The sequence below is a fragment of the Ailuropoda melanoleuca genome, chromosome 5, assembly GCF_002007445.2.
Source record: "Ailuropoda melanoleuca isolate Jingjing chromosome 5, ASM200744v2, whole genome shotgun sequence".
NCBI classification, from domain to species: Eukaryota; Metazoa; Chordata; class Mammalia; order Carnivora; family Ursidae; genus Ailuropoda; species Ailuropoda melanoleuca.
Window position 1 is genome coordinate 101,845,088 of NC_048222.1, and position 17,471 is coordinate 101,862,558.

Genomic DNA, 17,471 nt, shown 5'->3' on the forward strand with positions numbered 1-17,471 from the left:
CATTCATATATAGCAAGTAGCATTACATAATCAGTATAATTTTTCTTTACAAGAATTGTAATAGATGTGTCTATGGAAATAATAGTATTAACAGTAGCATTTTCTTCCTAAATTGTTCATCTAGGGTATAATAGATTTCCTTGAGCTTTTAAACTACGTTATATGCCATTTTAGATGCTTTGTCCTTTTGGAAAACATCGCCTTCTAATGAAATGCATTTTACATACATTCGTATATGATGCTACAAAAATTTTCTTTTCAAAGACTAACCTAATTTTCTCTCTTTTGACCAGAATGGGGCAGTATGATCACAAAATTTTTCTTACTGTGCTCAAAGACACATGACTGGAATGTGGTAACAATTGCTCCTCCCAACTTGTGCTTACAGAATTTATTTAGCACATTTCTGGCAGTACAGTTTTAAGGGCCGTAGAAACAATGGAGAATATACATCAGCTTTGTGTTTCACAATAGTTCAATAAAGTTCTCTTAGAGTACACTCTGGTGTAAACTGAGCAACATAGGGCTCTGGGCAACACAGAAGCTACTTCTCCAAGTTCACGGACAGATGCTGAGCCTGCCACTGATGTGATCAGTGCAATAGTTACTCATTAGCAATTATTAAAATTTGTGAAATGCTTCCTCCCCTTGACCTGACGTTATCGTACTAATTTTGTTTTTGGTAATGGACACTCCTAAGGAATCTCTCATTTTATTTTATTTTATTTTTTTAAAGATTTTATTTATTTATTCGACAGAGATAGAGACAGCCAGCGAGAGAGGGAACACAAGCAGGGGGAGTGGGAGAGGAAGAAGCAGGCTCACAGCGGAGGAGCCTGATGTGGGGCTCGATCCCATAACGCAGGGATCACGCCCTGAGCCGAAGGCAGACGCTCAACCGCTGTGCCACCCAGGCGCCCCAGGAATCTCTCATTTTAATGTCTGAAGAGAGAAACGCATTTCTCTCAAATTTTTGCTTATATCAACAAAAGATGATTGCTGCAAATATGCATTCGATTTTTACAGTCAAGGTGCCCCTAGTGTCAGTGTTATTTTCTTTTAGAACGACCAGTCTGCAACCTGTTAGTTAAATTGAATTGAAGAGTTTATTATTCAGAGATTATGGTTTGCCTGATGGAGAGTTTAGATGCAAAATTATGGTTTTGCTGGCTTTGCATTTATGGATGTTGGAAATACACACCAGCATCTTCAACAGTCTCAGGCACCTCCACACGTTGTGGAGACAATTTGGATTTACTGTTAATCTCAGTGTTTTACTGTTTTCGTGAGGCCAGATCTGTTAAGCAAGTGGTTTTGAATACATTTTCCCTCAATCTTTTTGTTGTTGTTGTTGTTGTTTTTTTATAATTGCTTGTTGGGTTGAAACAATGAAAAAGAATTATGCATAAGAATTAAATGTCATCATCAAGATTTTAACATAACTGGCATCACACTGGAATTTATGAATGGTTTACTTTATAGTTATGTATTTTTAAAAATACTATAGCATTACTTAATATTAGAAAGCTGAACATATGTTTTCTAGCATTCTACAATGCAGTTTTTAAAGTCGTAAGCCTACACTGTTGTTTGGCATTCAAAACCCATGGGACTTCGAACCCTACATGTTTATATGTATGACTCACACTAGTTCTAGCAGGAGTTTTTTCATGTATTAAAAGAGAAAAACAACTACCAGGTTTTAACTAAGATATTAAAACTGCTGCAGCTTTTGGTAGTACCAACAAGAGTTCTATTGTTAGGGAGAAAAGATTTACCCCCAGGGTGCTTCTCCCCCAGTCCCCTGAGAAAGGGCGCCTCACTAGGGAAGATGACTCACTCCCTGCTGATATAGTTCCTCAGCGGTGGTGAATACAAAATAATTCAACAGCACATTGGCCTGCAAAAATGTCAAATTCTTTACTGAGATCTTGTTGTCTATTCCATAAAAAAATGTACAGGTGACCCTTGAACAACCTGGGGTTTAGGGGAGCTGACTGCCCCTCCCACAGTCAAAAGTCCGTGTTTAACTTTTGACTCCCCAAAAACTTAACCACTGATAGCCTACAGTTGGCCAGAAGACATAAGGGTAACATAAACAGTCAATGAACACATATTTTGTATGTTATATGCATTATATATTGTATTCTCTTTTTAGATACAGAAAGAGAGAGAGAATGAGGGGGGAGTGGCAGAGGGAGAGAGAGAGAATCTCAAGCAAACTCTACACTGAGTGCAGAAGGGGGTGGGGGTCTTGACCTCACCACCCGGAGATCATGACCTGAGTTGAAATTAAGAGTCAGACACTTAACCAACTGCACCACCCAGGTGCCCCTCTATACTGTATTCTTACAATAAAGTAAGCTAGAGAAAAGAAAAAGGTTTTAAGAAAATAGAAAGAAGAGAAAATACATTTACAGTGCTGTACCATATTCACTGAAAAGAATCCACGTGTTAAGTGGACTTGTGCAGTTCAAATCATGTTGTTCAAGGGTCAGTTGTATTCTCTATCTGGGTTTATTTTGAATTCCCTCCAGATCTGATCTCCTGGAAAATGTCCTGTGCCAGATTATAACTGCGCACAACAGCCTACACTTGAAGCAAGGGAGAAACACTGCCATGACACTATTTCATCTGTTTCATTGACTCGAAAACACTAGCAATTGTAAAATGCATCTAACTTCAGAAATGTTAAAATGTGTCTTAGAATTAATGAAATAGCATGAAAAATAAAAGAAGAACCACTTACAATTTCACTCACCCAGAGACAATCACTATTAAAACTTTGATTTAGTCTTACTTCATTTAATATAGGGTACTATAATTGTTTCATTGTTCTCCTGTCTGCCTGCCCTTTAGGCAGTGAACTTCCCAGGGATTCAGAGCATGTTTTACTTACTGTTATCCCAGGTCCCTAAGACAGTGCAAGCTAAGACATAGGAGCTCGGTAAATATTTTTGATTCTGTGATCTGAGAAACTGAAGCTGCTTCCAGTTGCCTTCACTCTAGAATTCATTCATTTATTTATTCATTCATTCAATCAGTCAGGCATGATCCTGTTTTTGCCTTAGAACTTTCTGAGTTGTGTGAGCATTGTACAGTTGAGGAATTCATGAAAAATGATCTTCCTAAAAAGTAAATCTGAAAATAACACTCCCATGGTCAGAATTCTTTATTAATTCCTCATAGTTTCAAGGATGAAGTTTTATTTTCTTTTGCTTAACAGCCAGGCACTTTATGAAGTGACTCTAGCTTTCCTCTCTATCCATAACTGCTATCATTCTCCCACCCTTGACTCTGGCTCTGCAAATGTTTCCCTGTCAGCAAGATAGTGAATATTTTAGGCTTTGCGGCCCATACAATTTGTTACTCAATTATGACTTTGTACCAAGACAGCAGCAATAGATAATACATAAAGAAATGAGTGTGGGTGTGTTTCAGTAAAACTTTACACAAGTGGGGGCATGCAGGATTTGGCCAGTGGGCTGTAATTTGCCAACAGATGGTCTAATACATACATCTAATTAAGATATCTAAGTTACTTGCTACTTTCTGCACATTAGCTCCAATTATGATGTCATCAAAACAGTGGATCAATATGACGTTCTATTGGATGCCAAGATGAGCAATATCTCTGCCGAGCAGATGATGGCCAATAGTGCAAGAGTTTACCTAAAGATGTATTCTGTTCTTTCTGCTGGATAAAAGCAAATCACTTCTGATTATTTTTTCAAGTTGGTATAGAGTGTTTGATCTCAAAAGGTGGTCTCCAGGACCAGTGGCACCATCATTCATAGCCTCCAGAGGCCAGCTAGCAGAGGGCTTTTAAAGGATCCTGGGGTCCCTCTAACCAATGTCTTCCCCAGGGTTTTTATAAAGCAGTGTCTTCTGAACTTGTTGGGGGAAGGTGGTGGGTGTGTCCCACATGAGGTAAACTCATCTTAAGATTTCTGGTTCTTCAAACTTTTGGGTTCTTCCTGCACAGTATGCAAGCGATCTGGCATCTCAACCTTAGTGGGGCTAGACCACTACTGAATGAGTCCATCGAAGAAACTGTTGAGAGACATAGCCAATAGTCAATTCAGAATCTCTGCAGGCACATGACACCAATAATTCCAGCCTAAACCAAAGTTCTATTTTCCTGGATCTCACATCCTTAGAAATGACGTCCACACAGATTCCCTTGGTTTATTCCAATATAACTTAGAAAAATCCTGCCATTCTTTAGAAGGAGAGTCAGATTTGTCCATGGCTGCCTGCAAAATGTTGGAATGACTCTAGTTATGGGTCTTCTTGTGAGTAAACATCTCCTTGCTAGAAGTTACCTGTTGTATCTGCCACTTGGCTTGGGTCTGATCTTCAAGATTAATTTTCAGGCTCAGATGGAAGCTTTCTGGTTTTTAACTATGACCTGCAAGCTCCAGCTTCAGCTTATAGTTTTCTTTCCGCAGGTTCCTAGCACATTCCAAAACAGCCATCTCCCATCACAATCCCTTTTACTCACCTATGGCCAGAGTCATTTGGTCCTCTACAGAACTTGAGCCCTTTGTTAGTGGCTTCCTCACAATCAAACACAGGTGATAACTTAATCGATTATGATATCATTGCCAGTCATCAATTACTGGTATTCCATTTCCCATGGTCAAAGAACTCAGCACTGCATGCAAAGCCAAGACACAACCAAACCCAGAATCTCTGATACCTGAGACCCACTCCTGCTGCCAAGTGCTCCATCAGTCAGGAAAACCAGAGATTATAATATAGGTGTTGGAAGGCTGAGTAAGCAAAAAGGGAATCCCGAAGTAAGCCACGAAAAATCACCATAGGAACAGCTACCACCCCTAACACTGGGGAACAGAAGAGGTCAAGGTTATCTGAATCTAAAAAAAAAAGGGGAACCAAAAGAGAAAATGAGAGGCCTGGCCTTGCCGAACCTGGTTCAGGGGGTTCTAGAAGATTGAGAGCCATGAGCATGCTGCAGCAGGTGCAATGACAGTGCTGACAAGGACAGTAAGCAAACAGAAGGGGGTCCTATCTCCTCTCCTTCTGACTTTTACTATCTCCTGGGGTCCCCTTACAGCAGACTCAGGGAAAGAGGAGTTGGCGGGAGAGAAATGCGGCTTGCAGATGCTTGAGCCCAGCATCACAGGGCAGAGCAAAACAGAATAGATTTAGATCCGAGACCAATAGTTGCATAACTGGGCACCATGGAAAGAATTGAGGGAGGAGCAGCCAGAGGAAAGAGCAACTACTCAGACCCCAACAGAAGGAAACGTGGCACGTTCAAGACACAGAAGGGAAGCCAGCAGGTGGACTGGGAGCATAGCGAGCTAGCAAGTATATGAGAAGAGTTTGGGGAAATCACCAGAGCCCGTATCGTATGGGACTTTGTAGACTGTGGTAAGGTGTTTGGATTTTACTTTTTTAAAAAATGATTTTATTTGTTTACTTGACGGAGAGCACAAGCAGGCAGAGCGGCAGGCAGAGGGAGAAGCAGACTCCCCAATGAGTGGAGAGCCCAACGCAGGGCTCGATCCCAGGAACCTGGAATCATGACCTGAGCTGAAGGCAGTTGCTTAACTGACTGAGCCACCCTGGTGCTCCTGGATCTTTCTTTTAATGCATTCAAGCATTCTTCTTTCTTACTTGTTAAATCCTATTCATCTTTAGAGGCTCAGCTTATACAGAAGGCAACCATAGTTTACCAGTGATGTCTTATATGGAATCATAATTGCTGGCTTACTTCTCCGTGTGCAGTGCTATACTGCAAGCACTGTGAGGGTAGAGAATTTGTCTTTCTGCCAGCAGTTATATTCTTAGCACCTGGCATGGTACCTTGGCGCCTGCTCTCACATTCTCTATATGCTTATTTAATGAGGTGATCAATGAACAGACCATCTACTGGGGTAGATCTTCCCCGGTCCACTTCCTCAGTGAGTTAATGTATTCTACCACACTGTTTATAATTCATTGATTTAATTGTCTCCGCACTAAAGGGGAACTTTGAGGATCAAGATAATTACTTATTACTCGAGGGTACCTTTCTAGTGCCTGACGCTCAGTATATGTGCATTGCGTGAATGAACACGTGAATGAATGAACACACGAATGAATGAATGAATGAATGAATGAATGAATGAATGAAACAACCAAATAACTAGAGCTCAATGCAGACACATGGGTGTTATCTGCAAATGGATAGAAACTGAAAACAGTGAATTGGGAAGGAGACAGAATGAATTCCCGCCCCCGCCCGCCTCCTTCCTTCTCTCCTTTCTTTTCTCTCTCCCTCCCACCTCTCTCCCTTTGTTCCTTCTTTCCCATCTTTTTAAGCATCAGTCATCAATATCTGAAGCCACAGAGAAGACAAATCAGATAAAAACGAAAATGACCAGTAAATTCTATAAACAGAAAGAGTAGCTAGGTATGACAGTTTCAAGCTCAAGCTGGCTGCAGAGAATGGATGGCATTTTTAAAAAAAGCTTAGCTATAGAGAGAAGGAAAAAACATTGATTCCTATAGCTAGAGAAGAATGTAATTTAAGGGAAAAAATTAATAGAAAGGCTAGATATAACAGGAAAATTCCAAAAGGGAGCGCCTGAAGAATTACTTTTGCCACCAAAACAGAAACCAGGAGTTAGAATTGAATGTAGACACAAAGTCGAAGGAATGCTTTCCATGCCTTCATTTTCTCCAGGGAATAGAAATGAAAGCAATCTGCAAGAGTGAGCCAGGAGGGCTGGGTGGGACACATGAATGGGAGAGGGATGACACAGGAAAACTGGAAAGACTGCCAGATGACAATGACATTTCCATGACCCCAGTCTATGATGTTGTGACATTTTCTCCAGCCCCAGTTATCGGCTGGATATCCTGGGAGGGCAGAGAAATGGGTTGAGGTTTTGCTGGGCGTCTTCGGCAAAAAGCCACAGGACTGACAAAAGTTGCACAGCTGCAAAAGTGATCATTCATGGGGCTGGACTGGAGAAGGGAATTGAGAAGGGTGTCCTAAAGAGGAACAAATTAAGAGGTCATAAGCTGTAGGTCTTGAAGTCTAAGAGCAAACCAGTATGTGTGTCCATACCCCTTCACAAGGTGTGTGTCGTATCACTGAATATCTTCAGATCCCAGTTTCCACCGTGCTTAGGAAGGTGATGAAATTAGACTAAATAATCTCTATTTTATTTTTATTTTCTTGGTTCTCACATCTGATGATGCTGTTTGTCCTGAATGATTGTAGGTTGTGAGGAGGAAGAAGCAAGACACTAATTAAATTCTAAAAGAGCCATATGTAAAATATTTTAAAGTTATTTCACATAACTTAAGTTATGAAGTTATGAAGCCATTGTAAAATATTTTAAAGTTATTTCACGTAATCTAAGTTAAGAAGTAAAGTTTGGAGTGTGAAAATATATGTAAAAAATGTATGCATGCAAACTATGGCATAATTGAGAATCTTATTTATTCTTAATATACTGGGGGGGTTGAAGGTGAATGGCTTGTTATCTCGGGAATAAAAGCTGTATAGCATAATGGGAATAATAAAATCTGAAAGTTTCTAAGAAGTCAGGAACATATTGGGTAGAAGGTTAAAAGCACATGACAGAATAATGGGAACAGTGGGAGGAAGGGAAAACATAAAGATTTGAATTTATGTTTAAAAATTTCCTAGGTTTGACAGGTATTGGGAATTAAAATATTAAATATTTTAAATAAATATTAAAATTATATATAATGCAATATATAAAATATAACATCATGTATAATGTATGATAAAATCAGATAATAAATGAGTGAGTTGATTTAAAAAATAAAGGTTCCAAAATTAAAAAGTGCTATTTTCTGTGTAAGGTCCCTGAAGGTTAAGGCCATATCCATATGATTCGCCACTGTCTCTTGGGTGAATAACTCTGTGCTTGACATCTAATTTTGCTCACCAGATATTTGAGGAACGGGAAAGTAGATGTAAGATGGTATTGTTCCCATTTTCCTCAGGTACAAAGAGATACACAGGAATAACAAATTTAACCTGGAATTTTTAGAATTTGTCTTGGCTATAGAAGAGAGTATGTGATCATTATGAGACCAAAGTAATCACTATGATTATTAGATAATCACTAATGGAATAATATGCCTAATGTCTACTGATAGAACGGTATTTTTCGGTGACCTCTGACCACACCATATCAAATATATTGATTGTATCTTATTAGACTTTTTTCTCTTAAGGTCCTTAAAATGCCTGCCGACTATGTTAAAATATCCTTTCTTTTTCAAGGACATAGTAAGAAGGCAGTAATATTTATCCTTACATAAAACTAGACTTATGTTACACTCCCTCCAGCACTCAGTCTTATATTATATGCAGTAAATGTGGAATAAAAAATTTTAAGACTGGCAAGATAGAATTTGTAATTGAAGTTGTTGGGGTTGTTGTTGTTGTTGTTGTTGTTAAGACCAAAAAATAGTATTTCATCTTCTATTGAAGTATAAAATCATATGTTCTAAGTACTATGTCTATTCGTAAATTCTTGTCAGTTAAAAAAGAAGATGGAAAATAATTGAAAGGAACTTGCGTAAGGTGCAAATAAAGTACAACAGCATGGGATAAACTCATTAAGTTAATGATATGAATGATCTTCAGAATCAGTGATGGAAATGACACGGTGCTTTTCTCAGGAAAGAGATGAAACCACAAAAAAATGGGAAGCATTGTTTTCAAAATGCATGCTAATGTGGTACCACATTTGTCACTCCAGATAAGAGACTAAATACTAAGTAGAAAATAAAACAAAAATATGCAAATAAGCAAGTCTATGTGCTTGTCTCCTGCGCTGGAGAATAAACAGAATACCGTAACTGAGCGCAAGCTTTTAAATAGGGAGTTGATCTGCAGCAATTGTCATTTGCCCCGTAAGCTTACAATTATGTCATTAAATCACAATCAAGGGTGTTAGAAGGAGTAATTAGGAATATATTGTAGGGTTGCGCACTCATAAGAAATTTTTTATGGGAGGGAAAAAATCTTAAGCATTCACTGTGGGGAAGTCTCCTAAGACTTTTGAAAATCAAGCATTTCAGCCCATGAGGCTTTTATTTAGCAAGAACAGCCAAAAGAGGGGGGTGTGTGTGTGTGTGTGTGTGTGTGTGTGTGTGTGTGTTTTACCTTAATTTGAAGGTTGTTTAAGCACCTTGCTGTTTTCATCTCTGGCCTAACATGTTCATAAGAGAAAGAAAAGGAAAATGGACGAATGTTTTCCAAAGGGATAATTACTAAGTTTTTCCTTCTATGTTTCTTAAGGAATCAATTCCAAGTTTCAGTTTGAAATCATGCCAGGTGCTTCATCTGGGTTCTTCAAGATAAATCCTGACACAGGAGTGGTAGTGACCACCACCGCACTTGACAGAGAAGTTCGGGAAGTTTTCAGCCTTCGAGGTAAGGGATGCCTGACAACGCTAACAAACAAAAGTAGGCAGCAGGAGGTTAGCGGTGAAATTTTACATTTCTGTAGCTTGTCTTTACGTAAACTGTTACTGACCCAGTGCTACCCAGTTAGTTGGGTCTGGTGCAGCCTAGTTGGGGCAATATATTTTAGGCATGAATTCATGGCCACAGTCTGTGCCATCTTTTATGTCTCATCAGTACTCGTACGAGATGGAGGGGTCCCTTCGTTATCCAGCACCGCGACAATTCTCTGTACCGTAGAAGATGAAAACGATCACGCACCAGAGATTATTGTCCCTGGTCATGACATCGAGGTTCTGGAAAACCAGGAGCCAGGGGTTGTCTACACTGTTTTGGCTTCTGATATGGATGCTGGCAATAATGGAGCTGTCAGGTATCGCGTAATTGGTGAGTACTTTCGCCACTAAAATTCTCCTCAGGACACTGACTGAGTTGACACACTGGTGATGATTCTAAGTATTTGGTGTCTGTTGCAGTGTCTACAGAATACACACTCAGTAAGAGCTGTTTGCTGCCACGTGTGTCCTTTCCACAGATGGCCTGAGCCACTGGCCTCCAAATTCTTAAAGCTCCCCTCAGCAACTCCTGTGAAGTTCTCTGTGGTAACATTAGTGGGAGTGCAGATGGAACACATAAATTTTTTCTACTTTTGTGTCTTTCATTTGATCCCTAATATTCTTATTATTTTATGCCAACAAGACTTCTGTCAGTCTTTTTTTTTTTTTTAAAGATTTCATTTATTTATTTGACAGAGACAGTGAGAGAGGGAACACAAGCAAGGGGAGTGTGACAGGGAGAAGCAGGCTTCCCACGGAGCAGGGAGCCCAATGCACGGCTTGATCCCAGGACCCTGAGATCATGACCTGAGCCAAAGGCAGATGCTTAAAGGCTGAGCCACCCAGGAGCCTGTCAGTCTTTTCTTAAATAGAATCTAGAGGATGAAGAGAGAGACAGTTCCCAGATCTGAATACCAATGTAACACTTAAGAACTACAACCATACCCCACACTTGATTGGAATCTGTAGGAACTTCTACCCAGAAGATAATTTTGTGGTATGGCTCCCTTTGGATCAGAGGCATAAAAATTTCTGGCAGAATAATGTTAGCATTCATATGGAGAAAGCCACATTTTCTTCTTCATCTAAAAGAAAAAGTGATTTTTGGTATATATCAGCATGCACATAGAATGATAGGAGTTGAGGAGAGAGTAATGCTTCAGAGACTGCTTCTGATGGGGAGAAGTTGCTTTTAGATCTTCTAAGAATGGTTTGGGGACTAGCTTCTGGAAGCTATCACTTTCTGTTTGCTAAAAATTCTATAACCAGTGGCATTTTCTATGTGCTATCCATTTTACTCCAAAATGAGAATAGCCTTATTGCCTTTTTTCCCTGTTATAAAAGTGATATATAATTGGTATAGAATAGGTACAGGTTTATGAAGAACAAAAGCAGTAACACAAAAATTTATATCTTGCAGAGGTAACTCATTCATTAGTTTGAAAAACACTTTTCCATGAACCTTGGTGAATGGAGACATCAATTTTACGTATATTGGACAATTTATATATGCTACTTTGTTACCTCATTTTTCAAACTCATTTTTTATTTATTCTTATTGTTTATTTATTTTTTTAATCAGAGAGAGAGAGAGAGAGCACAAGTGGGGGGAGTGGCAGGCAGAGGGAGAAACAGGCTCCATGCTGAGCAAGGAGTCCAATGTGGGACTCGATCCCAGGACCTTAGGATCATGACCTGAGCTGAAAGCAGATGCTTAACCAGTTGAGCTACCCAGGCATCCCTAATCTCATTTTTAAATATACTATTTGAGCCTTTCATATCAGTACATATACATATATGTTAGCATTTCTAATGATGTCTCTTCTTACTGCATATATAAAATATTGTTTATTTCATCCATCCCCTTTTATGGTCTTTTAAATATTGACTGTAATAGCAGTCTTACAATTATAACAGTGCTGCAGTTGAACACTTACCCAATTATTTCCTTATGATAAATGTAAGTGAAGTTATCATGTCCAAGGGCATATATATCTTAATTGTTTATGTGTATTGCCATACTTTCATCCAGAAGAATGATACCCTTTCAAACTAACTTGTATAAGTAAGCCCAGTTTTACTTCTTTTCTACCTGTTGCATTGGGAACTTTCCTTTGTAAACTCCACTTATTTTCTAGAACTTTCCAAACAATCTGTGATTAAGGACCAGGGTTTGAATTTTTTTTTTTAATTTTCAATCCATTGTGCACTAAAACTTTTGTAAAATACAATAAATATGAATTACTGAAATACAATAAATATGAATTACTGTAAGGAAAAAAAACAAAGGCATAAAAAATGCAAGCCCCAGTTCTTTAATTCTATTATGGTATTATTCAGGCATAAAATTATTGTCAAGTCTCTGTAAGATTTTATAAATGCTCACTTTCAAATTCTGTGTTTATCTTGTTGAGCACCAATTACAAACAATCCCCAGAGTGCCACCCACTCCCCTTCACTGCATCAGGGTTTGCTCTTTCACTTCTTTTTCCCATACTGTCCAAGTTTCCCCTTCTGTTGGTTTTACCCATCAATATTTACCAGTCCTTCCCATCTTGAAAAAAGTCTTCCCTCAGATGCATCCCTTCACTGTCTCTTTACTTTCACAATTAAGCTGCTTAAAAATCATTGTGTACATTCTGGTTTCCATGTCTTTACCTTAGTTCCATTTCTTAGCCTGCTACAATATGTATTCATAGAAACTACACTTGCAAAAAGACACTTAGGATCTTGTTGTTGCTAAATCCACTGGATCCCTGTGACTTCTTAATTTAATTGTACTGCTTTATGCCTTTGTGCACCATGCCCTGGACACTTGGTTCCACCTTGACTTCAGAGAGTCACTTTCTCCTGATCCTTCATCTACCTTTGTAGACAAGCCTTCCCAATGTCCTTGTTCTGTGTGTGGTCCTCGAGTTTCCAGGGTGTTTTGTGCTTATTTTATTTTTTTTTTACTTTGCTCATGGACACACTCTTACTGCATCATTTCATCTAGTCCTCATCTTCAGCTACTGCTGACACCCCTATATCTCCCTATCTTTATCTGCATCCAAGATCTAAATCCCATTAAAGGACATTTTTTAAAAGTAAAATAATGACTTTCATACAAATACAAAATTAACAACTGCCAAAGATTTTTTATTTAAGTCATTAATTAATGAGCAAACCAAAAAGATGTTAAAATTGGTCCAAGGCGAATTCCAAGACATGCCCACGCATGTGCACATACACACACACACACACACACACACACACACACACACACACACGGGAAATAAGGAGCTCTGAAATGCAGATGAGGTCTCTCTGCAGGACAATAACCAATGATATTTCATTAGACGTAATAATTTGCATTTCTGTGGACAAGAATCACCATTATCAATTTTCAACAATTTACAGAGTGATAAAATAGATGGAGCACAGTGAAAAGCCAATTCAAATGGCAAGTCCAGACCCGATATTCACTACTCATTTTTTTTTAACCCTAGCACATCCACTTATCTTTCCCTACCATTTCAGATTGTTCCACCTCAAGGACCCTGTTGTTATGCCCAACAGCATTGCATTACCAATGTGTCCCCAGTTGCACTCAGAATCACTTCTCACTACCCCCCATCACAGTCCAGCTTCTCCTAGAGTTTCTGCCGGTGACTTCACTCAATTTACCCTTAGTGGAATCTTGAAAAACCATGTACTCCCAACACACATATTTTTAAGTAATTGACTAAAAATTTTTATTAGGAGTTTAACTAGTGTCTCTCAGAACATCATAAATATTGACACATTACAATAAAGGCTATACCACCTCTTAAAAATATCAAATATAATTAAAAATACTTTTTAAAAATATATGCAAACAACTTCCCAGGCAAGGGAAGGCTCCCATTCAAGGCAAAGCCAGGTTCCTTACCTGCCCTCAGTCCCATGGTTGCTTCCCAAGCCAAGGACACCTGCGGGATCAGGCCCACAGCTTGGAGTCCTGTGTCCTCAGACACTGAGAGACTCAGAAATCTTTCTGGAAGCATTCTGGACCTACAAAGCCACCTGTCAAGGCACCATACTTAAGACATAGATTAGAGAGGATGTTAAAGGTAACAATGTTAAGGAATGTGGAGGGGCACCTGGGTGGCTCAGTCGGTTAAGTGTCTGCCTTTGGCTCATGTCATGATCGCAAGGTCCTGGGATTGAGTCCCTGAATCAGGCTTTCTGCCCAGCAGGGAGCTTGCTTCTCCCTCTCTCTCTGCCTTCTGTTCCCCCTGCTTGTGCTCCCTCCCTCTTTTGCTCTCAAATAAATAAAATCTAAAAAAAAAAAAAAAAGTGTAGAAAAGACAAAACCACATGATATTAGGTGATTTCTCAGGCAGAACAATTTTAGGAATAAGAATATGTCAACTGAGCTTCTGGAAATTACCTTAAAACTAAAAAAGTTTCCAAACATGTCTTAGAAAACTTCATATAACCCCAGGGGTACTCTGACCTCATTTTAAACACAACTGTTCTAAACACCCTTCACTCTTTCACCTAAGCCCCATCATGAATCCTTCATCCCTTCCTCCTTACTTTTCTCCTTAATATCTTTGGGATGTGTCCACTTCCTCTATGTCTGTATTCATTTAGAACCTCCCTGTTGCTCAAGCAGATTACTGTAATAACCTCCTAACTTTCCTTTATTCTTACCAAGCTTTGACATTGCCACCCACCCCTCTTCCTAAAACAGAAATGAGATTCAGGACCCTTTCCCTTCTAAAATCCTTCAGGAGCTCCCAGTGGATGTTAAGGCAGACTCTTGAGCAGTATACACAGGGTGCTTCTAGATTTAACACCCTGCTTATCTCCTAAATTCACATCTTCCCAGCTGTCAACCCTTTCCCTGCCTCTCCACGCAAACCCCCAGGGAACTCTGTGTTGTAGTTACTCTAAAACATTTGCAGCCTTTAAGTCCTCATATTTCTAAGGCTTGCTTCCCTCAGGCTCTCCTCTCTGCCTAGAACACACTTTTCAAAACTTTTAGCCTGGCTCCCTCTGCTTTAGGAACCAGTTTTGATGTCACTCTTTCTAATAAGCATTCCTGCCCATCCTAACACAGGACTGTGTGTCCTTCCTCCATGCTTCTGGGCGCCCTGTGCCTATGATTTTCACACCACATTTAATGTCGTGGTACTGACCCAAATTCCTCCTGGACTGTAAATGCTTGGAGGCTGGGATCATGCCTGACTGTCCTCATATTCCCTGCATCCCGCACACCCTCGGCATGTGGCAGGTTCTCCTTAAATGTCTGCTGAGCAAATGAATCATTTTATCAACGACAAATGCCACAGAAATGTAGGTTTGTCTGATCACCCCTATATTTGGTACAAATTAGTTGTGTTTTATGAACAAAATCCAAATGCAAGTCCCTTCTCCTCAGCGCCAGAAGCTACTTATGGCTGTTGTTTTTTGAATGCTGTTCTACTTCTTCCCCACGTGCCGTTGGCAGACTCCAGTAAATTCCCACTCTGTTTTTTGTTTTTTGCGGTGGTTTTTTTTTATATATATATTTTATTTATTTATTTGATAGAGAGCGAGAACAAGCAGGGGGAGCAGCAGAAGGAGAGGGAGAAGCAGGCTCCCCTCTAAGCAGGGAGCCCGATACCGGGCTTGATCCCAGGATCCTGAGATCATAACCTGAGCCAAAGGCATACGTTTAACTGACTGAACCACCCAGGCACCCCGATCCCACTCTGTTTGGAGTAGTGTGTTTCATCCAAAAATATGCCCCTCATCCAAAATATGCCCAAAAAGTCATTGAACTATATTTTTCCTAATTTTTAGGATGACTTTAAGATATCTTTGAAGGTTTTTTGTCTCTGTGTTCAGGTTTAACTTTTATTCTGCTTGGTACCATGGGCAAGAGTAAAGTGAAGATTCTTTTGGAGGATACAGAGAAGAATAAAACCTCATCATTCCTTATGTTAGGGAAGAAACAGACTAGTGTTCCCCTATCTCTTACAGAAGTGTTATGATTCATGCACAAGGTGCACGGGGATGTGGAAGAGAATCTCACTGCATCCACAATACTACTATCAACCTGTCAGTTTTTTATTGATACCTAAAAATGGACGTTATATCCTGTTTCTTATTCCTGCCTGGTATTGTTTTATTGCAAATAAAACATACATTTTAATCATCTCAAGAGGAAAAATATATGAATATAAAAAGTTGTAAATGCAGACACAAAAATCCATACTGCTGCAAATCAGTCAAAGCAAGTGTTTTAATTATTTGAATTAAGAGAAATATTGAATTATATTATTTTGTGTATCCCCTGATAATAGAGGCTTCATGAGGGCAGGGACTTCCTCATGTTCACTGTTATATCCTCAATACTTACGAAAGTGCTAGGATGCAATAATCATGAAATAAATATTTGTTGAATGAATGAATCCTCTGTGTGTGTATATATATATGTATGTGTATATATCTCATATACACATATATATGTATATATCTCAACACATATATGATGATACATATCACATACACATATATATAATGAATCATATATATATGGATATATAGCTAGCAAAGGGCTGCCACTTCTTCAATTCGAATGAATTTTGAATTTGAATTTGTTTTCTTTAACAGATGGAAATACGGACGGATACTTTGCTATTAATGAAACTTCAGGAGAACTCTCAACCACTCACGCTTTGGACCGGGAGCAGATCAGCAATTTTACCCTAGTCATCCTGTGCTCTGATCTGGGGGATCCACCTAGGACATCTCTAGTGCAGCTGCAGGTTAGAGTTTTGGATGACAATGACCATGGCCCGTCCTTCCCCACGCTGCTTTACCAGGCCTCCGTGAGAGAAGATGCTCAAGTGGGCACAGTGGTTCTTGTGCTGTCTGCCATGGACAGGGATGAAGGTCTGAATGGACAAACTGAGTATTTTCTGGTGGATGAGACTTCCGGGGCATTCACCATTGATGCCGTGGCAGGTACATTGAGAACCCGCCACACCCTGGACCGAGAAGCCAGATCTCAGCATATGTTCAGGGCTGCGGCCAGAGACCGTAGTGTCCAGGGCTCAAGAAGCACCACGGTCATTATAAAAGTACACGTCATGGATGTCAATGACAATGACCCAGTTTGGGGGCAGAACCCCTTTGAAATTTTTCTTTTCCCCCAGTCACCTACTAACCAGACAACTGCTGTTCTGACAGCCAGTGACCCTGACTTGGGACCCAATGGAACTGTCATTTTTAGTTTTGCAGAGACCCAGTCCATGTTTTCTATTGATAAATATACAGGAGAAGTCCGACTTCAGCACTGCCCATCTTCGGAATATTTTCCAATCTGGCTGCAGTTACAAGTTAGGGACCAAGGGGTCCCAGCTAGGATGACCACTGGCCTCTTAGTTGTTCACATGGAGGGAGAAGATGTAAAGATTTCCTTCAGCCACCATCTGTATAAAGGGACTGTGACCGAAAATTGTGATGCAGGTGAGTGTCCCCTCTAATTTTTATATATTGTACCTGTTTGGGCAAAACGCATAAAGCTGAGGATTATACAACAAGAGTGCTATTGCGGATTCAGTCACAAATTTCTGAGTCCAGCCAATGTTTGGCATGCTGATGCTCATCCATCATATAGTATTAGAACAGTACCTTCAAAATAGTAAAACACACATACGCACATGCCCACACCCTTTAAAGACAACAAAGAGTAAAAACACTGAAAAATAAATCATTTAGGGCTTTTGAAGTTTCAGTTAATTTAAGTTTACAACCTCAAAAAATAACCCACCTTAATTTAAATGTATCTGAATTCCTTAACAAGTGTACATTTCCTAAAGTACTTTCTTAGAAGTACGATGAAAGAGGAGGTCTGTTGTGGTTAAATGCTTGGGCTCTGCCTGAGTTTAAATCCGACGTAAGTTCACCGCACCTCCTTGGGCAGTGGTATCTGT

At 39.6% G+C, this 17,471-nt stretch overlaps 1 protein-coding gene across 1 annotated transcript in view; it reads left to right on the forward strand.

The window, feature by feature from the left end:
• Window positions 1-17,471, forward strand: part of DCHS2 (dachsous cadherin-related 2) — a 119,723-nt gene that overhangs the window by 49,856 nt on the left and 52,396 nt on the right. The window contains exons 11-13 of the mRNA XM_034661732.1: window positions 9,302-9,436; window positions 9,644-9,853; window positions 16,147-17,004. Of these exons, the coding sequence (XP_034517623.1) occupies window positions 9,302-9,436; window positions 9,644-9,853; window positions 16,147-17,004 (1,203 nt within the window). The remainder of the gene's footprint in view (window positions 1-9,301; window positions 9,437-9,643; window positions 9,854-16,146; window positions 17,005-17,471) is intronic.